This window comes from Zootoca vivipara, chromosome 1 (genome assembly GCF_963506605.1).
Source record: "Zootoca vivipara chromosome 1, rZooViv1.1, whole genome shotgun sequence".
Taxonomy (NCBI): Eukaryota; Metazoa; Chordata; class Lepidosauria; order Squamata; family Lacertidae; genus Zootoca; species Zootoca vivipara.
In genome coordinates, this window is record NC_083276.1 from 40,825,395 (window position 1) to 40,852,074 (window position 26,680).

Here is a 26,680-nt window from a genome sequence, read left to right on the forward strand (position 1 = left end):
TAATTCAGGCACTGCAGGTGCATAGGATATTTCAGAAAGACTGAAATATATTTAATTGCCATGTTACTCTGTTACAGCAAAAACAACAAACTCATGTGGCACCTTAAAGACGACTGTTTTGAATTACCACTGTTAATTGGGAAATTATCACTGCCTTTCTGCATTTCCCTATAATCCCCCTGCCTAGTGGACAGTCAACTGCAAACTTAATTTCAGAAGCTCACCTTTCATAGTGCCAAGACTGATTAAATGCTAACCTCTTCAAGAGCTAATTAGTGAATTACATTCCAACCTTTATTTTCAAATAAATTAAGCTATTTTGCAAAATTCAGACGGAATGGGCCTGACTGTAGATATGCAGTACAAATGCCTTAGGCAAGGAGGATCCTAAACTATTTAAACTATGCATAGTTCTTTTGGCCAATACCAATGAGAAACATGATCTCTACAGCAAAAGGTACCTTTGTAAAGTAAAAAGTGGGGGTGGAGTTCTTCGGTTTTAGCACCTGGGCAAACCATCTCTCCTTACTTTAAAAAAATAAAAATGAAAGATTCAGCAAGCATCTTCCATTGTCAAATACTGCCATCTGATGGTACCTTAGTGGGTTTGCACCAATTTAAAGCACCACACATGAGGTCTTAAATGTACTGTAATTGAAAAAGGTTACATACAAGTATGCCACATGTGGATTTGTTAAGCTAGAAGCCTGTAGCAAAGGCCTCTCTAATTTTTATCTACATACGTTGCCTAAACAACAGTGACATTTTAAAGTGGAGAACAACATGATTAACATTCTCTGATTTGATACTTACCAGGCATTTCCGGTGACGGTGTGGTCAAAGCTAAAAATCTGCTGGTGTTTTCTGCTTCTTCAGTAACCACAGAAGAACTTCGAGATGTCATAGACTGTATGTGGGCAATAAATAAATATTTATATACTGCATGTCAGAGAAAAGATAGACGAGAAGATCCCATAGCTGTGACAACTTTCTGGTAAATGACAGTGACAGAGAGCATAATGAGGCACAGCCACCCTCCCAACACTCTCATCTCTGCAGATTGGGTTGGGGTTGTGCAGATGCACTGGCTAAGTCAACTGAATGCTCATGTCAGTGCATCTGCACAGCCCTGACCTCACCCCTGACCTGCCCCTTCCAAGCAAGCTGCAGTAACACTAGTGTTGGGAGGGTGGCTCAGCAGCTCCACCCTGCCTACCACTGATCTCTGAAATGTATGTTAGTAACACTATTTCCAGGTGGCGCTGTGGGTTAAACCACAGAGTCTAGGGCTTGCTGATCAGAAGGTTGGCGGTTCGAATCCCTGCAACGGGGTGAGCTCCCGTTGCTCGGTCCCAGCTCCTGCCCACCTAGCAGTTCGAAAGCACATCAAAGTGCAAGTAGATAAATAGGGACCGCTCTGGCGGGAAGGTAAACGGCATTTCCGTGTGCTGCTCTGGTTCGCCAGAAGCAGCTTTGTCATGCTGGCCACATGACCCAGAAGCTGTCTGCGGATAAACGCCGGCTCCCTCGGCCTATAGAGCGAGATGAGCGCCGCAACCCCAGAGTTGGACACGACTGGACCTGATGGTCAGGGGCGCCTTTACCTTTACCACTATTTTAAAGGTATGACTAAGTACCGAGTAGCACATGCTTTCGTGAATACTGCATCAGGGTAGCGCTTGTCATAAGATCAATAAATACTTGAACAGTTTACACAGGTTTAGCACAAAAAATGTACCGGTAAGATTCATTCCATGTTGACCTTTGAAAACCAGTATTTTCAAAGATTTTCAAAGATCCACGGTGTAACATTAATCATTCGCCAAAACTGCTTGGGTTTCTAAAGGTAAAGGTACCGCTGACCATTAGGTCCAGTCGCGGATGACTCTGGGGTTGCGGTGCTCATCTCACTCTATAGGCCAAGGGAGCTGGCGTTTGTCTGCAGACAGCTTCTAGGTCATGTGGCCAACATGGTGAACCAGAGAGTGCACGGAAACGCTTACTTGCACTTGACGTGCTTCCTTTGAACTGCTAGGTGGGCAGGAGCAGGGACTGAACAACGGGAGGTCATGCCATCGCGGGGATTCAAACCGCCAACCTTCTGATCAGCAAGCCCTAGGCTCTGTGGTTTAACCCACAGCGCCACCCGCATCTTGGGTTTCTACCTGGCCTTATTTACAGTTTTCCCATATAAGGTTGGGATCTGATTTTCTCAAGACAATGAGTAATTTAAATTTGAGTGAAGTGTTTAGTTTTAAATCATGCCAGTTTACATAAACGTTTGCTCATAGAAGTATTTTGAACTTAAATTGTATGTTTCTAACCTGTAATTTTTTATAACATGGGTTTTATTCATTTTCATCTTTAAACTGTTTAACATGGTTGCATTAAGATAGATATTTGCTTACATGCATAGAACATGCAACAATTACATAAAATTATAAAACTATAAACACTCAGATAAACAATTCTGAATATATTAACAAAGTTATTTCAAAGTGCATATATCAAAATTATTGCAATTATTTCTAACCTGAAAATCTTCCCACAGTTTAGTTCTCATTTCCCTGCCTTGTTTTTTAATTGCCCTTTCTTGAGACTGTTTGTTGGCCAATATCTGATCCAACCTTTCCATCTTCTTTATAGCTTTCAGGATGCGAGGATCTACATCTTTCTCCTTGGAGTCTTGCAGGTATGCAGAATTGACTGTCACTTAAAATTAAACATATTAACAATAATTCTTATAAATTGCATTTCAAGAAGCATTTCAAACTGCATATTAAAAGCAGAGATCTCTGGTAACAGGGCAGAAAAAAGATATCTGCCCCATAGTTAGATGGAGGATGCTATCTTTCTCTTCATACAATTCACCTATAATATACTGCCACTTCTAGGTGCTTTTTATTCAAAAGTTTTGAACAAGTGCTTTAAGTACCACATTTTCTTATTTTCTTTTTTTACAATAATTTATATTAATTTTAATACAAATCCAATAATAGCCACATTATCGCAAACCAAATTACAATCCAATTAAAAAAACGCACAGAGCCAATCATTCATAAACCAAATCAAACAATTTAAGGTGGCTTCCCAGGCACTTGGTATAAGGATACAAACTTCTTATTTCTTCTTGCTTTTTGCAACAGTTCAAATGGTTTCTTGACTTTCAATCGTAGTTACAAATTTATTAGCTTTTGTTGCTGCAAAAGGAGTTTGTATCCAATACGTTTCCTGTGTGAGATACTAATTTTCCTTCTATTTTTTCATTAAGTACCACATTTTCTAGCTGCTGCAAAACTTTTGCTTTTAAAGAAAAAAGAACCATTAGACCATCTCATGTTTAAAAAAGGAGGACTAGCAAATCACACTCAGAAAGGTTTGAAAACCTGAGATTGATCTAATCTGTATGTATACATTCTGATTCAGGCATAGCCTGTTGCTACAAATTGGGGAGCAATACAAAATCCTCCCTGTCCTTATTTAGAACAGTGAAAACACAGCAACATAATTTTTAATATATGGTTGATGTAAACAGCTTTAAGGTCTTTACAATTAATTCATATATAAATTTTGTGCAGAAGCCTCCGGGAATACAGATTTTGCTATGGAGTTACCCTTGAGGTCATAAAGGGAAATGGAGAAGTATGGTGGAGCTAACAGACTTGTGCCCACTATCTCTCCACACACCCCGCCCCCAATGTTTCTTTAACTATGTACAGGGGTCAGCAAACTTTTCCAGCAGGGGGTCGGTCCACTGCCCCTCAGACCTTGGGGGGGGCAGACTATATTTTGGGAAAATAATAATAATGAACAAATGCCTACCCATGAACTATGATAACAAATGCGTGAATAGAACTAAAATCTAGACTTTAGTCTCTGGTAGGGTTGCTAACATTTTTGCTAGCCTTGATCCTCTGCTTCTCACAGCAGTTTGACAAGAATAAATTTTATACTTTCTCCCTACCATTGTATCTCCATTCACTTTCTAGATTCCTGTGCATTCTGAAAGCATAGCAGTAGAGGCTGACAAAGTTGGCAAAGTTAGATGTGCTACAAAAATAAATCATTACAATAGGGGGTGGGGAACCTGTGGCCCTCCAGAATTACTATTTGCTTGATATGGAAATAAAGTCACCCCAAGTTCTCTTTATCCACTATTTATTTGTGACACTGAACAAACAATGTCATGCACAACAGCATGTCTTCTCCAAGTTCAACTGCAGGGGAAACATTGGGAATACCTTTTGCTAATCTAGCTAGTTCATTCTGAGAAGCATTGCTGCAACAAGACCGTCTGTTTTCAGCCCAGTCATCTTCAGAATCTGCTGAGCTTGAGGAATATTCTGAAAAACGGAAGTCATGCACGAAATTAGCAGCACCTTTAGATTTGAACCAACAGTGAAATCATCATTACTACAAACTAAGAACAACTTGGAACAGTACACAAGTATATGAAGGAGAAAGTTCTGTCAGATATCTGTGTAGCCTTGAACAACTTTTAACAGTTACTTACATACTGATTGTTAACTACCTCACCATATTATAGTAATATATTTTGTAGCTCACGGGAGAATGGTGTTGCCACCCTTTTCTGGCACAATATGTTATCTAAATGGGTGCTGGACAGGCAGAAATTTAACAGGCAAAGCTTCTCAGGCATGAATATACTATGGTGATAACACAACCATCTACTTCATTTCTGTCTGTAATGCAGCAATTAAAGGCCTATACAATCATGTTAGGAAACAAGCAATACATCTCCAGTGAAGAAGAGGCATTAGTTTGACCCTCTGGAGCTTGGTGCACAAACTATTATTAAAATATTCCATTACAGAAACTATCCTTGCTAGGGCTGTGAACCAGATTTGGCAGAGTCCCAAGCCAAACTGGACCCATATGCATAGCTGCCAAGTTATCCCTTTTTTAAAGGGATTTTCCCTTATGCTGAATAGGCTTCCTCGCGAGAAAAGGGAAAACTTGGCAGCTATGCCCATATGGAGGGACTCAGGTATTGGATGAGTCAGGTTCAGACAGCCACAGATAGTTACAGTCAGGTTGGCTGGCCCAGAGTGATCTATGGCTGTTAGGGGGCTGTGCATCAGGCAGAAAGGAGTGCTGGGCAGGACAGGAAAACCCTCTACACCCTCCACCCCATAGGATCACCCCCTCTACTCAGCAACCTTTGAGCAGAGGGTGCAATCTAGGGGAGTGTGCACAAAACCAGTGACGGTATGTCTCAATCAGTTCCAACATTCACTGCACTTCTGCCCAGTATTTTGCATTTCACTTACATTTGTGACAAAATTTAATATAAAATAGTGCTCTGATCCCAGGGGCACATGCTGTACGACAAATATTTTACACGAAAGGAGATTCCAACTAAACATCTGGAAGAATTTTCTGACAGCAAGAGCTGTTCAACAGTTGAATGGACTTTCTCAGGGGGTTGTGGACTCTCCTTCCTTGGAGGTTTTCAAGCAGAGGTTGGATGGCAGATCTGGCATGGATACTTTAGTTGGTATTCCTGCATTGCAGGGGGTTGGACTAGATAACTCTTGGGTATCCCTTCCAACTCTATGATTCTATGAAATAATTTTTTTGGGGGGGGGTCATCCAGCAGTCATTGTTCACCCAGCCTGCTATTTCTCCTTTGCTGCTCACCTTCCTTTTTATATCATCCCCCTTTCTATTATATTTGAAGCTGCAAGATTTCATCACACATCCTCCCTTATGTACTGCTCTAGTTCTGATTGGATCTAGGTTTCATAGACTCATTTAATAACTGAGCACATTCTCAGCAAAACTTCCTGTTTCCCCCACCCCAGGGAACCAACTATTACATTAACTTAGATAAACTTCTGTGAAAATCTTTTATCATGTGCAGTATCCATTAAGCTGGAGTGACTTTTCAAGGACAGGACTTATCACTTAATTAGCAACAGTTTATTCGATTGTGTGAATTGGCCCCAAGTCTAAAAGCATACTGAGGGTTTGAAATAGAAGAGCAAGAAAAGGGGAGGTAATTCTGGGTGTCTCTTCATTGTATAAATAATATGTCTTCCTCTTGCGATTTGATTAATTTGTACAATACTTGAGTCATACTTAAAGCAGCAGAAGCAGGTCAAAGTGCAAAATTCTGCTCTCAAATATATTTAACCCTTTTTTATCTACAGAGAATTTCTCAATTGAGCTTCTATAAAGCTAAGAGAAGAATATTTACATAGTTCTATAACTTTAATATTGAATTTCCCCCTAAAAAACCAAGGTGGCAACCCTAACACACACTCTAAGGAATAGGTCTCACAGAACACCTTTTTGTAAACTGCTTTGAGGGTGGCTTTTTTTTAAAAAAACAATCATGCGGTGTATAAATTCTATGAATAAAATAACAAATGCTGTTGAACTTACTTGCATGTAAACAAGCACTGTACACATACTAAATTTCATACCTTTTACCTGATTTGTACTCTGTATTACCAGCTGGAAACTACTATTCGTTTTTTCTTCAGATATGACTTCCGAGGTTCTCATTTTTTTGGTTCCATATTCCTCTCTATTTTCATCATAATTTTCTTTTGACTCATGTTCTTTGTGATCATTATAAAAAGCAACCTAGAAATGATTGCAGAAATAGAAATTTGCTAACAAGCACATTGGTCACAATTTCTCCTTGTTATCATTTGGAAACATAGATAAAATTTCCTTTTTAATGTAGTTTGAAATCTAAAGATTTGATAATACATTGCAAATATTTATAAACTACTGTATTTTTTTATTTAACAAAAGTATTGGAAATAGTTACTTATTTAGTTGCCTGTGAAAAGAATCACCTCCAAGTGACCAAACAAGTAAGCTTTACAGAGTTTGGCTCTCTCTTTAGTTTATGCCACAAATCACAGTGTCTATCAGTGCACAGGCAGTCTAGCAAAATGTTTATGGCCCTATTTCCTAGGTTCTTTTAAACAAAGCAGAGAGAGAGAGAGAGAGAGAGAGAAAGAGAGAGAGAAAGAGAGAAAGAGAAAGAAAGGAGCGGGGAGGACATTCACTAATGAGAGCAAAAAACTAGAAGAGTATCAAGACACATGTCCCTCCTTCAAAGTATGATTCTCACACACACACACACACACACACACACACACACTTCATTTCATAAATAGTTTCAAAACATGGGTGGAACCTAATCATTTCAGGTGTCTATTTTGAAACAAATATAGGATACTCCCACAGGTGGAGAAGGAGGTGACTTTTGCACATTCCTTCTTCCCCCTGAATAGTTACTTCAGGTGGCTGGGGGGCCCTCCAGAACAGTGTGGGGTGTGGCACTGGGGATTGGGGTGGGGACAGGAATTGGCAAAAATCACCTGTCCCATTCCTCCAACAAGATCCTCTGATGGATCAGAGTCTCTGCCATGAAAGAAGATTTGAGGGGTGGATCCAACCCAAAACCACTTTATTATGTAAACATAAAATACAGGTACCAAATGCGGGTTTTTCAAGGACTGTACTTCACCAATGTCACTATAATTATAAACATTAACAGCATCTGTCACAAAAACTTGAAAACACTGTAGAAGAAAGAGCAAGAAAAACAGTGGACATAATAGTTACCTTAGGCAGGCTTGGCGCTGGTGTTAAAATCTCTAAGGATGTGCTTAAAACTTTGCTCCCATGATTAATTCTTGAGCTAGATGCTGGCCTTGAAATGTCATCCAGGCTTCCCCTTGTAATATCCATTAAAAACTTAAATAAGCAGATAAAGGGAGCACATTACATGCCATGTATTAATTTCATTTGATATTCATCAACCTGCTGTTCTCTTCCATTTTCCACACAGCATATATTTGATGGAAACAGCACCCCTCTTTGGATATTCTTGATATAACTTAGGTGGAAACGTGAGGAAGGCCAGCAAGGATACACAAGCTAGTTCTGCATCCTGTCACTGTTCTTGCCATCCTTCATGAGCAGGAGGGCAAACTTGTGAAGTGGGAAGACTTTTGTTTTGTTTTTATATAATTTTTATTACATTTTCTGTTTTACAATTTAAAGCACTCATGTTTACATCCTTAAAATATCAATTACTCTCCTTCTTCTCTTTCCATGGTTCATTTTACATATCATAAATCCCTGCATATTTTACAGAAACTATACTATTCAGTATTCCATTATTATATCCACCATAACTTATTTACACTGCTGAATTTATCCTAATGCTGCCAGCGTTTTCAGCTGTACACAGTTATTTCCCATATATTCAATAAACATTTTCCAATCTTCTCTAAACATATGTTCTTCTTGTTCTCTTATTCTATATGTTAAATCTGCAAGCTGCGCATATTCTGTCAACTTAAGTTGCCACTCTTCTTTGGTTGGGACCTCGGTCATTATCCATTTTGGGGCTAACAAAACAAGGGCCGTATGTATGCAGTAGTTGCATACATAAATAACCTTTTTTGACACCTGGGAATTTCAGTCTGAATTATCCCCAACAGAAAGAACTCTGAGTTTTTGGGAAAGTACTTTTAAACATTTTTCTTCAATTCATCATGTATCATTTCCCAAGGAAGCCTTTTGTATTCTTGGAGGCTGTTCATTTTAATATTCTGGAAAGTTTTGGTTCCAAAATGCACAGTAAGTCTCTGGGGGAGGAAATATGCTGGCGAAGCAGAACCCTGCAAAGAGCAGAATAGACTGAAGGCTATATACTGGTCAAAAAGGATATTTGGGGCCCTCGGGACCCCCTTCCCACCCCCATTTATTTTGTTAAGAAAAAAAATGTTAATAGGCTTTAATGTATTGACCACTCCTGTGGGTACCCTGATGTGATGCTATGATATTCAAAGGCTACGTGCAATGCTCCCAAGATTTGTCCATTCCTTAATTTAAAAAACAAAACTACTGATCACTCCTTAGAGTCCCCTTAGCGAAAGCCGCTTTGAGAACTGCAGTTCTCACTACACCAACATTTACATTTCTTTCACATCAACTTTTATATTTTGGCCACACCACTTGGAGATGCAGCCCCCAGAGGTTTGGTCCCTCAGACCAAAAAAAAGGTTATCTACTTCTGCCCTGAAGCCATCTTCACGCTGCTTTAAAATCGACCAGCATTTCAAAAAAATTCCCTTCTTCAACCTTTAAGGACTAGAAACTTTAAAAAGTTGGCTTGAAAGTTCCCTGTATTTTATCAATAATGTGTGTGGGGCGGGGGGGATGGGATACTGCATTTGTAGGGATGTGTTCTCTCTCTCTATATATAAAATTTTAAGGAATGCCAAATTCAAAATGTATGGCATCTTGTTTTTAAGGCCATGCTTGTTTCATCTGCTGTTAAAATAAGATAAGGGTAGAACCTTTAAGCTTGAGGAAGAAACCAAACAGAACTCATATAAAACAGAAACTTCAGGGCATACTTTGAATAACCCCCATCTCTTTTCCCTCTTGCGTTGTGACTTCTAGATAGTAAGCCTGAGGTCAGGGAGAGACTCCCGAGTAAACATGCATCTAACATTGGGAAATATGGCGATATAACCCGTGGAGACTGATCCGTTGGGGACCAACTTCGGCATGCCCTCGACCAGCCCCACACCTGCCTGCCTTCTTAATCACCCGCAAAGTAATAATAATAATAATAATAATAATAATAATAATAATAATAATAATATCTAAAATGGCCATAATTTGCAAACTTCGTCCTGCTTTAACTCACCCCACGCAGGTTCTCTGCAGAGTACTCGGGCAGACAGAGCGAGCAAAACGCCTCTGTAAACAGACGGCCATGAAGACGATACGCTTCTCAGTTACTATGGCAACCCATTCGAAGAGCAGAACCCGGAAATAAGGTAGACACTAAGGGCGGAAGTGAGCCCTGTGCCTTCTCGGAATGCTGCTGACCATGCTTACCTGGGAAAGGCCAGCTGAAGCCCTTTAGCGACGTTCTAAAACAGTTAAGTGAGCGCGTGGTTGCGGAGCCTGGAGACGTTCTTGATCTTACATACTGTATTATTATGAACTAATCTGGATGTCCTCGATTCTGGCTCCTGCACTCAGGCCCGTCCGTTTACCCCACATGTGCTGCAGAAGCATGTTTAACCAGCCCTTACCTTTAGGCTTCAGGATAATCTTCAGCATAGCTGTCAAGTTTTCCCTTTTCTCGCGAGGAAGCCTATTCAGCATAAGGAATTTCCCTTGAAAAAAAGGGAGAACTTGACAGTTATGATCTTCAGCCAGGATCAGGGTACCTAGCTATCTTGCCGAAAACTGCTGTTTGTTTGTTTGTTTGTTTGCTGGTTGGTTGCATTTACATCCTACCTTTTTTTATCTCCAGTGAACCCCCACAACAACCCTGTGGTGTAGGTTAAGCTGAGAGACAGTGATTGGCCCAAGCTCACCACCTAGTGAGCTTCATGGCTGAAGTGGGCATTTACCGTGGTCTCCCAGGTCCTAGTCCAACACTCTAACCACTACACCACACCCCACTGAGGTTGAGGTGGGGAGAGAGAAAAGATTCAGAGGTGGAAATCCACTAGTCTCTCATTCCATGCTGCTATTACTGTATATTTGTGAGACTAGATCTGGTTCAATAAAGAAATTAAAGAAGAAACAACCCCATGTTAAAACATGCATTTATGGCTATAATGCACGTCAGAGTGATATGGTAATTGCTCTTTGATAAAAATATATATATACTCTTTCACCCAGAAGGTGGCGTCGTCTGACTTTCAGTATATTACCCATTAAGCTAAAAGGGTCTGAGCAGGAATGCTTCCTGTTTAGGCTGTACTAACATGTTTACAGGCTGGGAATTCTAGACTGGTATTTCCCTGGCAAGCATCCCCACCCCTACTAATAATTTAAATTGTGATTCCCCCTTGAATCTGCCTCTTCATTGACAGAGCTGCTGGCAAGGGAAACTGACTACATCATGGAGCCAAAATCAGCATTGAGCTCTACAGTTATTGGGGTGGGGATGTCTGACTGCATGCAGCCACCATAGGTGAGGGATCTCTAAACATGAACCAGTGTCTTCAGCCTCAGGATGGAACCTGGGGGGAGGTTTGATTTTTCTCAGCCAAGCTGCTTATCAACAGAACACTGCCCCACCCTTGACATCACTGCTCTCCCATGAGCATTGGCAAGCAAGGTACAGCCCCAAGGTGAAAACCCTTCCTAATACTTATTGAGAGGATTTATTATTACATTTATTTCACACCTTTCCACCAAGCAGCTCAAGATGATGTACATGGTTTTCCTGCTCCTCATTTTATCATAACAACAACCCTGTCAGGTAGGTTAGAGGTTGTTATTTGCCCAAGGTCACCCAGTGCGTTTCATGGTTAAGTGGAAATTCGAAGTCTGGTCTTCCAGGTCCTAGTCCGACTCTAACCACTACACCACGTTCTGATATATTACTGAAAGCCACTTGAGCTATCACTCTGAGCTGCAAGTAGCTGCACTCTGGTGCAAGTAGCACCAGCCAGCTGGGAGAGAACCCAAAGAGCAGCATTGATTTTGGCTAGATAGCACCACTCTCGGCCTTCCTTCACATGGCATACTCTTAAATATTTCAGGAGGGACAGCCTGGAGGGTAAGAAGCTGTTCTTTGCAAGCCACAGAGCACCATATGAGGCTCCATTTCTAACCACCTGCTTGTGAGGTCAAAAACATTGTCTTGGCGTGCATACTGACCTGTATGAAATGGGAAGATGGTCCAGAGACCTCTGCAGCTTCTTCCCACTGTAGCAGGCTGTGAGGCTGGACCACTTCCTGTTGCTCTGCAAGACAGTATTAGGAGTTTAGCCTCAGGGCTGAAAAGGTAGCCCAATAGCAGTACTTGCTGGGCTAAAGACAGTTCTGCTATCCGTCTTTATCTCTCGACATCTTCTTGTGTGGCGGCTGCAGAACAGTTAGATCAGATGGGACCAAAGGAGGCTTCTGGGCTGCCAATGGACCATTCCATCATTTTCAGGATATTTTTCTGTTCATATGCTTTCAATCTGGTTCCGTATTAAACGCAATCCTTCATATATATTTTTTTATCACGATCTGCTCCTGCTCCTTAAATTCTCCTTTCTCACAGCAGCTTAAACTTGCTTTTCCATAATATTTCCCTCCTTTCTGCTCTCCTCATTTGGTTAAGACTTCCACTTAAGTAAAGGAAGTCTTCTAGTCTTTTATAGCTTCCTTGATTCTGCTGCTTAACCATCCTGGCATTGTCTTGGTATGTTTCCTTATTTTAGGTGAACTTCTATTATTGTGGTTTTAAGTAACCCCCCAATGTGTTTGATCCTTCTGGCCTTTCCTTTTACTTTAGGAATGGGGAAGCTTTTTGTCCTCTTTGAGGGGTTCTGATCTTTCACTCCCAGCACCCTGCAGACCAACCCTCTGCCATCATGATAATGTCAGGTGACTGATAGGTGGGTGGTGTCAGGTGACTGCAGGGGGGTGGGGAGAGGGCTCTTTTGCCACCGTATTTCCTGTAGGGAACATGCTGGCTGAGTAGCACTAAGCAGGATTGAACTGTCTGCTCCCCAGCTGATAAATGGAGGGTCCAGTTCTGCTCTCTGCAGGGGTCTGCTTTGCCAGCACATCCCCCCCCCCCAGTGATGTTATCTAATTGATGGGTGGCCATGGTTTGGGAGAAGTGGCCTTGCAGGACAATTGGACCTCAAGGCAGACCAAGACTCACCCATGGGCTGGAGGTTCCCCACCCCCTGTTTTAACTAATGCCCCCATTTTTATAAGTTTTCTCTTTTGAAATGAAATGTAACCATGCTGGACTTTCTGGGCAACTTTATGCTTACATGCATTTTTGTCCCTAGTCAGTTTTATTGAATTTGAGAACATCAGTTCCTATAGGCACACCACACACTGTTTGGGATCACCATACTGCAATCTGTGTGAGTGGAGCTGCTTGTAAAGTAGTTTCCTAACAAGCTGACATGAAAACCTCCGAGAGCTCTCTGGCACTCATGAGCACATTTATTATTATTTTATTGCTGCTTGTTCCACACAGAGACAGGCAAGAATTGCCACCAGCCAGAGTGCCGTTCTAATAGTTGATGAAATGGGTTTAATAAGGCTCTCTTAAATCAGAACAGACCTGCTGGGCTCATCAGTCTCTGGGGATTCTCAACAAGGAGCAAGTGTCTGTCTGCAAAGGCGATCTTGCGACCTAGAAGCAAAGATGATTTTGCGTATCTGCCAGTGCTCATGCAGAATCCTATAATGCTGGAAAGTGATACAAACCAAAATATGTTGTAAACGTTCTGGACTTGTTGCAGCTTATCTGTCTCCTGCTGGCTCTGTATTCTGTTCTGGTAAAGCAAGCTAAATCAAAGAGCCCTGCTGGCGTCACAGAGCACGAACTTTTGATGTTGGCTGACAATACTGTTTTTATACAAAATCAAGCCTGTTTCTGCTTTAACTGAAGACATTTTTGAGCTAGAACACTTTGAAGCCATTTCAAAATATGAGGCCAATTAGAGTAAATTGGAAATAATTAATGCTAATCTTCTGCTGATATTAAAAACCAGTTGCAATCCACTCTGCTGTTTGTGTGTTCTTTTGTTGGAAACAATTAGACACCGGTTATTCGCCTCTGTTCTATATCGTTGTGAGGGGCACTCAATTCTCACCTCGGGAGAGTGTCCCTTCGTCTGCTCATATCGCTTTTATTCCTATGAATATCTTGGCAAGACTTGTATTGTTGTTTCCGGCTCCACTATATATAAGTGTGGCTTATATTCGCGACCTTATGGTATGCAGCCAGGAGTGTGGTGAAAACAGCGGCAGGAGTGTGGCGAAGCGGTGCCCATCCCACGCGCAGTCCCCTGTCCTCTCCCCCAAGGCCAGGAAGGGAGAGCGAGGAAGGGAAAAGGCCGCTGACAACACAGCACAGCTTCCCCCCCCCCCCCAGTATGGAGCCAGGAGCAGCAAGGAAAGTGAGTGGCTTATATTCGGGTATTTCCCCCCCCTCCAATTTTAAAGTTGTGGCTTATATTCAAGTGCAGCTTATATTTGGGCCAATTTGGTAGTTTATTCCAAGTTAATTCACCTGGTTTAGCCTCATCAACATTTAGGATTCCATCAGCTCTAAAAGGAACAACTTGTTAAGACCAGTTTTCTGTCCTTAATTTGAAGCATGTTTGGGGTTGTATCCAATTGCACCCTTCCATGAACCCTTAGCTCATATGCTGCCCTTTGCAATGTAAAATACTACACTGAATCCAGCTCCTGAAGCTTTAAGTTGCAATTTGAGGGAGGATGTTTCCGTCATAATCCTGGGCTCCGAAAATGGACCTAGGAGAAGTGTTTGATAAACATGACTGGAAAGTAGATTAATATGAAGCAGAAGGAAATTAATGTTCTTGACATTTTGCCACAAAGTCTGCTGTAAGGCAAATGTAGTTCGCATTGCATTGATACTACGTAGCTATAATTCCTCTCCATTAGTTTAATTTGGAGTTCAGTGGAAGAACCAAAGTGGGGTTAATGGGAGCAAGACTTCCAGAGGCACTTCCCTCTTTGCTGGGTTGCTGGTTGATTGAGTTAAGCAAATCATCGTGAATTAGCCAAAAGATATGGTAAAAACTGACGCGGTACCTACAAAAGAGGAATGGCAGATGAAATTGAAGGGATATGCTGAATTGGCAGGCTTAACTAGTAAAATTTCCTGACAACCTAGCAGTTCAAAAGCACGTCAAAGTGCAAGTAGATAAATAGGTACCACTCTGACGATTTGGAAGACACATGGGGGCCATACAAGAAAGGAAGAGGAAGTCCTGTCACGTGATGGAACCCCACTCAAGTGACATTGGATATTACACAATTGGATGTTACACAAATAGCATAGCACACTATGTTGGAAAGGTTGTGATATGTTGGGATTGCTTTAATGCCTAGTGTGGTGTGCCCCATAATCTCCCAGTGTGGTGTAGTGGTTAAGAGCGGTAGACTCGTAATCTGGGGAACTGGGTTCTCATCTCCGCTCCTCCACATGCAGCTGCTGGGTGACCTTGGGCTAGTCACACTCCTTTGAAGTCTCTCAGCCCCACTCACCTCACAGAGTGTTTGTTGTGGGGGAGGAAGGGAAAGGAGAGTGTTAGCTTCAGGTAGTGATAAAGCGGGATATCAAATCCAAACTCCTCCTCCTCCTCCTCCTCCTCCTCTTCTTCTTCTTCTTCTTCTTCTCCCCGAATGTCTAGAAATTTAACGTCATTGTGGATTTATACTCTGAGGGCAGTGGTAAATTTAATTTATTCAGAGTCCCCTTTATCCTCTTATAAACAGCTCTTCGTTAATTTACAGTTGTTAGTAAACATTTCTTATTTAAATAAATATCCTTGAAGCAGTGGGTGGAGAAACGGGGGGATATTACAATTATATAAGAAGCTAGTTGTCATGAACAAGCCAGCAAACCCCTAAACAACTCTTAATTCCTTCCCTGTTACTTGGGTTTTTCACGTTTGCCAGTGGTGAATGCTAATGTATTCACTCCTGCTTAATCTCAACATACTTCTCTGTATTAAACATACTTCTTCTCTGCATTCTTACCTTCCACGGGTATTTAGCTTTTCAGTTTGTCTGCTATGATTAATATGTTAGTTCTATCTATCAACAGATTGCTTTATTAATATGTATTATATACTTGGGATTTGTTTAGTTGCCTGCTTGCTCTTATCTTTTATTTTTCTGTATTTTGTCAATGGGCTGCCCACACCTCTCTACTATATTATCACCGAATGCTCTCCTCTGTGTTTCCTGGCTACCCCTGACACAGGAGGGAGAGAGCCTTTTCCATCCTACCATCCAGCTTATGGAATGCCCTCCCGAGAGATGCTCACCTTGCACCAACCTTGATGTCGTTTCAGTGCCAGGCAAATACATTATTTATTTGCCCAGACATTTCAGCAGGGAATAGAAATTAGCTTTATATTAATATTCTGCTTTGCTGAATTGTATAGGTTTGTTTTCATTGCTTCCTGTGGTGTTTTATCTATTTACTGGCTTCTATCATCTTCCAGTATGTCGCCCTGAGAGGCTTTGTTGAAGGGAGGCATAGAAATGTTCTAAACAAGTAATGAGTTTACCTGGCATTTTCAATTTTAAAATAATAAAATTTTAAAGACTTCATTTTAAGCTCACCCTGACAGACAATGGGGGTGTAAAGTCTTGCCTCCGAAAGTCTTCCTCCTGTTAATACTGTGTAGGTTCTTTCGCTGAACGCAATTTTAACTAACGCAAGAACAGCGTTTCAATATTAATGTGGTGTGTACGTCATTGCTTTGATATCTTGGGAATATTAATTTTCTTCTTCGTTTTTGTCTTTCTGTATTGCAGTGGCAAACAGCATAATAGGCTGGAAGCCTCATCTTTTGGCCCACTTCGAGATGCTCGGTATAAAAGAAATGACTGCATTAAGAATATTGTTATCTAGAGGCCCTGGATAAGAATATTAAATAGAGAAAAGGGGGGGGGGGCATTGCTGAAGAATTTATAGTGGAATGAGTACAAGCCCTTAATGGAATAGTTGGAGGGGGGGGAGCCTAATGGAAGGAAAAACAAAGAGAACAGAAAAATTATATATTGGAAGTGAATTCAAGAGCGCATGTAAAATAGTCACGACTCGTTACCAGTGGAAAGTAAGGGTTTGGTTCCCCCCCCCCAGAAGATCAGATGGGCAGATGTCTGGCAGACTGTAGCCCTAGGCAGGAGTTCTCCTCACAGATTAGTATTGTATGAGGGAGACAGCAGACACACACCTTCCACTGTGTTTCTACTAGGAATAAATTAAGCTGTCCATTTTTTTTCTCTGCTTCTAATTTTTCTAATCTTCAATTCAGTTCTCCATATTTCCATATCCGTTTGTGAGATTCGTAATATACACACTTTGGCACAGCAAATTTCTCTAAAATAATGCAATTCTGCAGACTATTTTCACAAATACGAGATTTTTTAAGGACACTCTACCTCAGTCTATGCATTTTGGAACACATGATTTAGCTGGAGAAAGGCATTGCAAAATTCAAAGGAACTTCAAACGATGGCTGTGTTTTGGTTCTTCCATTGTTCTGAAAAGTGCTGGTTAGGTAGGTTCACCTTTAAATGTGAACTAAACTCTCTCCAATTCCTAGTTCTCCCCCCTCCCCACAAAAAATTGTGTTCCCATCGCTTGTGTCCTAGCACTCACCACTCAGTGGAGGGTTAACTTATGCAGGGCAAGCCTACTGTACACAATGGAGGCTCCCCAGGTGTGGTCTGTTTCCTATTGCACAGGAAGCCTCCACAAGTAGAGCAGTCACCTCACCTGCAGAGGTTGCTGATAATGTGTCAGTCCTGCCCACCTGTCAAATTTGGCGTGCCAGAGGTAGGGTGGTAAGAAAAATTCCCCCCATCTCTGTAATAAGATTTCTGCAGGCCCCCTTTCCACCCAGCTGCCTAGCTTTGAAGCCATATAACTCCTCAAGGCAGAACCAGTAAGCTAATTGCAGTCACAGAGGGCGTGACATCTCCGGATGCCTAGACTTGCTGTGATTCTGAGCAGCTCAAGCATTGGCACTGCTTTTGACCAAGAAGTCGACTTAATTCTAAGAAGAGGATAAAGGGAGCTCAGTATCAGTGAGGTCTGGTGATACTTGCAGCTTTGGGGCTGTGAACATGGCAATCTGGTCAACTAGGGACCAAATATTGGCAATTATTTGCAACATTATTAGGACGCGGGTGGCACTGTGGTCTAAACCACCGAGCCTCTTGGGCTTGCCAATCAGAAGGTCAGCAGTTTGAATCCCCGCGGCGGGGTGAGCTTCCATTGCTCCTGCCAACCTAGCAGTTTGAAAGCATGTCAAGTAGATAAATAGGTACCACTGTGGCGGGAAGGTAAACGGCATTTCCGTGCGCTCTGGCTTCCGTCATGGTGTTCCATTGCACCAGAAGTGGTTTAGTCATGTTGTCTGTGAACAAACACCGGCTCCCTCAGCCTGAAGCGAGATGAGTGCCGCAACTCCATAGTCACCTTTGACTGGACTTAACCGTCAAGGGGTTTTACCTTTTACCTGGAGGTAGAAAGATATTAAAGGTAAAGGGACCCCTGACCATTAGGTCCAGTCGTGACCGACTCTGGGGTTGCGCGCTCATCTCGCATTATTGGCTGAGGGAGCCGGCGTATAGCTTCCAGGTCATGTGGCCAGCATGACAAAGCCGCTTCTGGCAAACCAGAGCAGCACATGGAAATGCCGTTTACCTTCCCGCTGTAGCGGTTCCTATTTATCTACTTGCATTTTGACGTGCTTTCGAACTGCTAGGTTGGCAGGAGCTGGGACCAAGCAACGGGAGCTCACCCCGTCACAGGGATTCGAACCGCCGACCTTCTGATCAGCAAGCCCTAGGCTCAGTGGTTTAACCACAGCGCCACCTGGGTCCCACCTCATCACTGTGACGGGGTGAGCTCCCGCTGCTTGGTCCCAGCTCCTGCCAACCTAGCAGTTCGAAAGCACGTCAAAATGCAAGTAGATAAATAGGAACCGCTACAGCGGGAAGGTAAACGGCGTTTCCATGTGCTGCTCTGGTTTGCCAGAAGCGGCTTTGTCATGCTGGCCACATGACCTGAAAGCTATACGCCGGCTCCCTCGGCCAATAATGCGAGATGAGCGCGCAACCCCAGAGTCGGTCACGACTGGACCTAATGGTCAGGGGTCCCTTTACCTTTACTAGAAAGATATTACTCCACCAAGTCTAGAAGCCACCAGTATCTCTAGTGAAGGATATGAATTCAGAAGTAAGTTTTCTCTAGAATGTTGTCTTCACTTAGCAAAGCCATAAAGCAGGTTGGATTCTCAAACACTAAGACTGAATAAGGCAGTCCAGGCAGTTTGTAACATCAGATAATCTACATCAGGGGTGGCCAACTCCGAAGAGTCTGCAATCTACTCACAGAGTTAAAATCTGGCAGTGATCTACCCCCTTTTGGGGGGGGTTCAGATTAAGCTTTTTTTAGGGAGGAGGAAAGCCCCGTTTTTAGGGGTTCAGGTCAGAGTTGTGGAGCTTTTCTGAGGTGGGAGGAAAGCCCTGTTTTTTGGGGGGGGGTGAAGGGCTGAAATGTTGAGCATTTTTAGGGGAGCCAAAGTTGTTGAGCTTCTTTAGGGGGAGCCAGTGATCTACCACAGACTTCCAGAGATCTACCGGTAGATCATGATCTACCTGTTGGACATGCCTGATCTACATGATGAAAGGAAAGGGTTTACAGGATTGAGTTCTTACACTTTATTCAGTCAGGGCAAATCTATTGAAACTCCTAAAAAATGAAGATAAGGGAGGCAATGGTGAAATCAGCAGTCATACTCTGAAGTTGTGTGCATTTTCTAGATAGAAAACTGCCTGGGGCAAAACAAAGAGGGAAAGAGCACTGTATTAATAAAGCATTTACATATTTTATTGCAAGTTTGTTATCAGTAACATATAGAAAAAATTCTCAAGATCCCTTAGAATCTGTAGATCCATTTCAAACCTCAGGAAGAATATCTGTGTGCCGTAAGTAATGCTTATCTAATATTCCCCCCGCTCTTGCTTTAAGATTGTGCTGCTCAGATATGGTTATTTTTTTTTTCAAACGTGGCAAAGAGATGTTTGTTCTTGTGTCAAACCCACCCTTCAAGGAAAACAAGCAGAATCTCGCCCAGTGGCTCAGCATGCACAAAATACTCTAGAGCAGAATGCAAGTGCTTGAAAAACGTTATCAGTGTTGTGTTTTTTTGCAGAACCACAGTGGCCACGTTTATGGAAAAGAAAGGGTCTATTTGCAAAGTAAACCATGGAACAGACAGAGCGTGGAAGTGAAACAACCTCCAGTAGTTTCATCTGCATAAGCATTTCAGCTTGCCAGACAACTCATATTAGTTTTTTGACTGAATTAGACGGCGCAGCATCTAATAACCAACATTCATGATACTGTATACTGGAGATTGCCCTGGACACATAGGTTTCTTCTCGTTATGACAGGTTTTGATCTGTGAAGTGTTTAACATTATGATGTTTGATCACTGCATTTAGTCAGGAATGGTTTACAAATCTATACTTAGATGTATACTTATTTTACACAATAGGAGTAGGGATTATCTTTTTTTCAGGTATGATGTGGGTGGGAGGAAAGGAAGAGGAGACACCTTGGCAATTGTAATCTTATGTAATTCACTAACTGCTAATGGAGAACTCTCTCTTTAAAATTTTCAGGAATTCAGGGTGACTCTTCTCACCTGATGTGGAAATGCAGAACAACAGTAAAAAATTGTTCTTCATCTAAAGCAAGGGAGGCTACCTGTGCCAATCTAAATGTTGCTGAACTACAACATCTATCTTCCTGCTCACTGGCAGCTGTAGCCATTGCAGATTATCTTTTGGATAGACTTAGCTTTGAATCCTTAAGCATGTTTACCAAATTACATTAAAATTGTATTCCTATGGCTTTTTAGAAGTAGGTGTTATTATATATATACCCTAGCTAGAATTTTGTTTGCTGCATTCTGGAAACTGACTTAGATAGGCATGGGAAAAGTTAGATTTTGTTACCATACATTAAATATGATACTAAGGTCCCAAGAGGAAAAATATGAAGGAAACCTAGGTCAGGGGTAGGCAACCTCAGGCCCCTGGGCCGGATGCAGCCCAATCGCCTTCTCAGTCCGGCCCACGGACGGTCCGGGAATCAGCGTGTTTTTACATGAGTAGAATGTGTGCTTTTATTTAAAATGCATCTCTGGGTTATTTGTGGGGCATAGGAATTCCTTCTTTGTTTTCTTCTTCAAAATATAGTCCAGCCCACCACATGGGTCTGAGGGACGGTGGACCGGCCCACGGCTGAAAAAGGTTGCTGACCCCTGCTCCAGGTAATTGGTACTCAGTGATATAGCGCATTAAGGGAGAATTCGGATCTGAAGCATTTAGGATTGGTTATATTGTGCTGCAGAGTATTTATTACGTGATAGAATATGATTATATTACTTCATGTATAGCATGTATAGGGGAATATATATGTAGAAATAATATATTTTATAATCTAGTATTCTATATATCTGTATTTAGTTTATATACTATATATGGCATGTTTTGTATTTTGAAAAATGAAATAAATAGGTCTTAATGTTTGAACTTTTTAAAAAAATAAATAAAAGAAAGTAGGCCCAGTTTACTTCTGGTTACTTGTAGCTTCATGCTCCTTCACTGAGGGGGTGGAGAGCAGGTGGGGGCGGGGCTGGCGTGCGTCCCGGGGTGTGGCACACAGCTTGACGTGCATCCTGGGGGCGTGGCACACCGCCTGCAGGGGCATGGCACATGTATTGGGGCGTGGCATGCCACCTACAGGGCGTGGTGGCCAGCACGGGGGGGGGGGCAGCCACAATGGCACCAGGGGCGGTGCGCTCCCCCCGCACTCCTCTTCCTCCGCCAGTGCTTGTAGCTTGCCACACATAACAAAAGGTGGCTGTAGATACAGGTGTGCACCCCCAGACACTTCCAAAGACAGCCAACAATTCCAACATGGCTGAACATCCAGATATGCAGCCACACCAGCTACACACAGATAAGACTGCTTTGGTGTGCAGATCTATTTTGCCGGATCAGGAAAATTGCTCTTGGAATTCAAAGGAATCGTAGAATTGTAGAGTTGAAAGGGACCACAAGGGTCATCTGGCCCAACCCCCCCCCCAGGAATCTTACCTAAACAAGAACTTAACCTACCAGTTCAGCTATTTATAACCTGCTATGCTTTCATACTCGTGGAATTCAACGTTTTTTGTCCTCACAATGGCATATAGGTTCATAGCCACAAAACTGTTGAAAAATGCACATTTGAGATTAAAATATTTCTCGTTCTTTCTGCAGGTTCTGCTCCAATATGTAAATATGTTGGTCTTATAAACCTTTGGGTGTGTGCAGTTAATGAGTTGTATCCAATGTTTGTCATACTCGGAGTAAACCACTAAAATTAATGAATGTGACTAACTTAGGTCAATTCGTTGTAATGCATCAACTCTGAGGAAAAACTTCATTGGATACAACTCGATATCTTTCCCTACAGATATTACAATTTTGCAAATATGATTCCAATGGTGCAAATAATTATCCAAGGTATTTTGCTTTGTATTTGCATATTCTGTTTGCATACCTTATTGGTTGAAAGCAAAACTCAGAATGTTAATGAAATCCACCTTGCATTTCCCTTTTCCTAACCAATGAAGGTGGGTGAAATTTCAGATAAATCAAACAAGGAGAATCGCATGCAAAATAATCAGTGTGTGCAAATAATTAGAATTCAAGATGCATCCATTACTTAGTAGATAACTGAACAGCCACATGGCGTGAGGCTCATAAGCCCAACCAAAGAAGCATTTTCTATATGGAATCCATGAAGGACCTGCAAGTGTGTTACAGCTGAGAACTTAAAACTTGCACCGTAGAGCCTGTTATTAATGCACTACATGCCAGACAAATAGCAACTGTTACCTATGTGCCAGTTCACCAAGAAAGTGACCATGCTACATTGTGGAGGCACAGAAAATGCTCTGTACAAAAAGAATCACAGGAATATTTATAACACAGTGATAAATTTAAATTAAGGGTCACATTGGCCAATACTTCATGAAGAAGAAAAACTCTCAACATTTGCTGTGCCATTTTCCATGTGGTTGAAAGTGCTTAGTATATTTTACCTCTGTTAAGGGGTTGCTTCTCCCCGATCTTTTCCTTTTTTTTTGCTGAAAACCTGCAGTACTTAGCCCACTAAATGTCAGCCCCTGAACAGAAGTGTGTCATAGATAGTAACCAAGATCCTATTTAGCCCACAATTGTCTGAACAGCATAAAACAGCTTAAAATACTTTTAAGATACATGTACAAAAAAAACAAGGAGGAAGAAAAATCTCATTAAATTATCAAATATAAATGAAATATCAGGTCCTTGTTTATTCCTGGCCACTTGAAGCCAGGCCATGGAATTCTCCTAAAAGATGCTCAGTGCTTCTGTGAAAGAGCAGAAAGAGATATGGACCTCCAGGGAAGGAAGCTTCATATTTATTATGCTCTCTTCCCCCGAGTTCCATAATCACAGAACAGTGACCCCAATCTCTCTCTCTCTCTCTCTCTCTCTCTCTCTCTCTCTCTCTCTCTGTGTGTGTGTGTGTGTGTGTGTGTGTACATTACAAGGTATAATGTGGTAAGCAGTCTTTGGGGCAGAAAGGGTCCAAAAACGCCTATTTGGAAGTTAAACGAGTCTATATAAATTAATGTAAAGAAATAGGTAGGCAGAGATATTTGTATTGAAACCCCTTCCTGAGGAACACTTGCTTTCATTTGCTTTTACATAAATTGGCACAAAAAAAATAAGCCTTTATTAAATTTCAACCTAACAAAGATCCATAGGATCACATGTATGCAAGAAGGCAGTCCCATCTCTCATCACAGAGCGCTCCTGCTTTGACTAGGAATCCACCTTGGGGAAGATGCTGACTTTATTGCTCCTGCTAATTTTTCTTTCTGCTTTACCCTTGGGCTGTTTGGTCTGGATTAGCTCCTCGGGCGTATTCCCCAAAGGAGGCAGGAGTCGTTTCTTGCTGTTCCGATTTTCTGACAGCCACTGGGGAGGCAACTCAAAGGGCCCAAAGCCCAGCTGCATGGAATACTTCTCACTGGCCAATTCGGCTTCTGTTGGCATTGCTGGAGCCACTTGCGCAGCCGAGTCTGCAATGGCGTGAGGCATGGGCCTCTGAACTAAAGTCTGCTCCACGTCTAAGCTGGTTGTGGGTATCTCCTTCTGTTGGTAGCCACTGGAGCCAATGGACTTTGTTTCGTTCTCTTCTTCATCCTCTGTGGGCTTGAAAATCTGCTGCTGCCCAATGTGAAACATCTCTAGAAGCTGGCTACCAGAACGAACATGAGGCTCCAGGCTGATGTCCCCAGCGCCTCCGGAGCTGACTGTGTTCCTCCGACTATACTTTCGGTGTAACTGCATCATTGTCCCTACTAAACATTTCCGCACGGACTTGTTAACAGTCAGGAACAGCAGAGGGTTGGCTAGCAGTGATATCTTGGGCAGCCAGATGGCAGTGAGAAGCAAGTACACAGAAGCGTCGGAAGTATTGAGAACAGTGTGGTAAATCACCAAAGTCATATAGGGGATACTGCAAAAAATGAAAACCATAACCATGGAGAGCAGCATGGCATGAAGTTCAGATTCTCTCTGAGAGGCGTAAGGGATAGAAATAGTGTTTTGAGGGGTTCTTAAGGCAGCTATGATGACTTTTTTCTTCTGACTGGCACTCAGTGCCCTGCGGATGAGGATCATACAGAGAAAGACCACAGCCACCGGCACAATCACAGTGGTAATGTTGTAAATAATGATGTATGCTAAACGGCCAATGGAGTAACTCCAAGGTTCAGTACAAGTGGACATAGCATAAATATCCAGTACATTGGTCATAGCAAATACAGGAATGCTGGCTATCACTGCATGAGCCCAGATGTAGATCACCAGGTCTCGAGATTTGGCATCCGATATTTTCCTTTCCAGTGGATATAAAACTGAGTAGTACCTACAAAAAAAAGAAGGAAGGGGGACTGTAAGAGATGCATAAATGCATGTAAAGAGTAAAGTTGCAACTCTTCCTACCTCCCCTCTATCCTTGGATAGATCGACTTAAATTTGAGTGATTTGGTCTTGACTAGCCCTGTAATTTAAATTGTTTCTTTCCTTGATATAAAAGTATCATTTATCACCAGATCTTCAACAGCACAGTATTACACATGTCTATACAGAAGTTAGTCTTTTTCTTTCTTTCTTTCTTTCTTTCTTTCTTTCTTTCTTTCTTTCTTTCTTTCTTTCTTTCTTTCTTTCTTTACCTACAGAAATCAATTGCCCAAGCCATTATTTTGATAAAAATATGTCATCAATGGAAAAGGCCAAATTAGATGTGGTACAACTTCTGTCTTCCATGAAAGAATATCTAATCAAGTAGTATCAAATCTTTTTCCTAAAGCATACTATGTTTTTTAAGGTTCTGTATTCAACGACCGCACAATTTGTAAAAATATTAAGCCAATAGGTAGAATTCAGCCTCGCAGTATGATGAATGTTCCATCGATGCAAGTACTTTAGCTTGCCAGATAGAATGACCCCCCTCTCCCCTGACCCGTGTACTGTTATGGGAACCAATTTCTGGGAGGGCAGGGTGAAACCCGGGTGAACCCCATTGCACCAGTGGAGGTCCTTTATATATATTTTATAACAACAACAATCTTTATTACGGTCCATAGACCCATCAATTCGTTACCAAGCAATACACAGCTGGGACACCCCGCCCTCAAACCACTCAGACATCTTACTCAAATTCGGAATAGGAAACATTAGTTCTTGTGACCACCGATAAAAACTTTGCCACTGCTAGTGTTCTGGCATTTGACCGGTCTTCCAATAGGAACCTGATATAGAAATCCTCTGATTTTCCTGGGAGCAAGGCTAGCAGGGGTGAAATCACTTCAGCCCTAGCTTGCTCAAACTTCCCACAGTGCAGCACAATGTGTTTTATAGAATCTACATCATGGGTGCACGAGCACAGTCTTTCCTGGTAGGGTACTCCTCTCATCCTGCCCTCCAGCACTGCAGAGGGGAATACATTCAGTCTTGCCTTTGTGAACAGCCTTCGGTAGTTTGGCACTGTCAAGTTTTGAATATAGGCTGCTGGCTTAAAGACATGCCCATATTGTACTCCTACTGCCAATGGACTGCAGATCGCAAGTGATTGATGTCGTAGATCACTGTGTGAATTATCCCAAAGTCTTTGCTTTAAGGTCTTTAGGGCACCTTCATATCCCAGGCAATAGAGTTGGGTGGGTGACAGACCTAAAGCAGTGGCTTTTCTCGCCATGGTTTTCTGCCATTGGCTGATGTATTCCTCATTGTTCAGGTATTTATACAGTCCCTCCCCAAGTTCAAATACTACAATCTTGAGCCAATGTTTTAGTGCAGCCCACCATGCCTTTGTTGAAATTGGGCATTCACCCGTTTCTAGCAGGAGTATGGAATTTCGCACACAATTGGGCACCTGAAGCAAGGATCGAATAAATTGTGCTTGGAAGCCATCTAGCTTAGGCAGGTCCCCATTCTGCCAGACATTTGCTGCATACAGGATTTGGGGGACAGTTTTTGCATTGAATACTTTTAGAGCTGCCGGTACATACTTGCCGCCCTTTGTATGGAAGAATCGGAGTATGGCTAGTTTTGTAATCTCCGCCTTTTGAAGGGAGGTTTGCCAGTGGTACTTCCATGATCTTGTATGGTGGAATGTTAGTCCTAAATAGCTGAAATGTTTAATCTGTTCAAGTTCATGGCCATCCAGCGACCAGTTTAACCGGGAAAAGCTTCTTTCAAATACTAAGATTTTTGATTTTTCATAATTTATTGTTAAGCCATTTCCAAGACAATATTCAGAAAATTTCATCAACAGGTGTTTCAAACCCGGTCTGGTGCGTGAAATTATGGCCGCGTCATCAGCATAAAGCAGCAAGGGGGTCCTTCTTATACCTATTTTTGGAAGGTGACCATCTGCGTCCATTAGGCACTCTTCTAGATCATTTAGGAATAAGCAAAACAATGTTGGGGCCATAGCAATAAAATCCCAGATCCTCAACTGAATTGC

The 26,680-nt window shown here is 42.0% G+C and overlaps 2 protein-coding genes across 5 annotated transcripts in view; both read right to left on the reverse strand.

Moving 5' to 3' along the window:
* The window catches only part of FSIP1 (fibrous sheath interacting protein 1), a 74,244-nt gene extending 64,444 nt beyond the window's left edge, over window positions 1-9,800 (reverse strand). For all 4 annotated transcript variants that reach the window (XM_060273323.1, XM_060273317.1, XM_060273310.1 and 1 more), the window contains exons 1-6: window positions 9,710-9,800; window positions 7,609-7,740; window positions 6,450-6,612; window positions 4,242-4,343; window positions 2,534-2,712; window positions 814-907 (exon numbers count right to left, since the gene is read on the reverse strand). In XM_060273323.1, coding sequence (XP_060129306.1) covers window positions 814-907; window positions 2,534-2,712; window positions 4,242-4,343; window positions 6,450-6,612; window positions 7,609-7,734 — 664 coding nt within the window. In that variant the 5' untranslated portion in view covers window positions 7,735-7,740; window positions 9,710-9,800. The remainder of the gene's footprint in view (window positions 1-813; window positions 908-2,533; window positions 2,713-4,241; window positions 4,344-6,449; window positions 6,613-7,608; window positions 7,741-9,709) is intronic.
* Window positions 9,801-23,117: 13,317 nt separating this feature from the next.
* Window positions 23,118-26,680, reverse strand: part of GPR176 (G protein-coupled receptor 176) — a 28,872-nt gene continuing 25,309 nt past the window's right edge. The window contains exon 3 of the mRNA XM_035119243.2: window positions 23,118-24,577. Within this exon, the coding sequence (XP_034975134.1) occupies window positions 23,467-24,577 (1,111 nt within the window). The 3' untranslated portion in view covers window positions 23,118-23,466. The remainder of the gene's footprint in view (window positions 24,578-26,680) is intronic.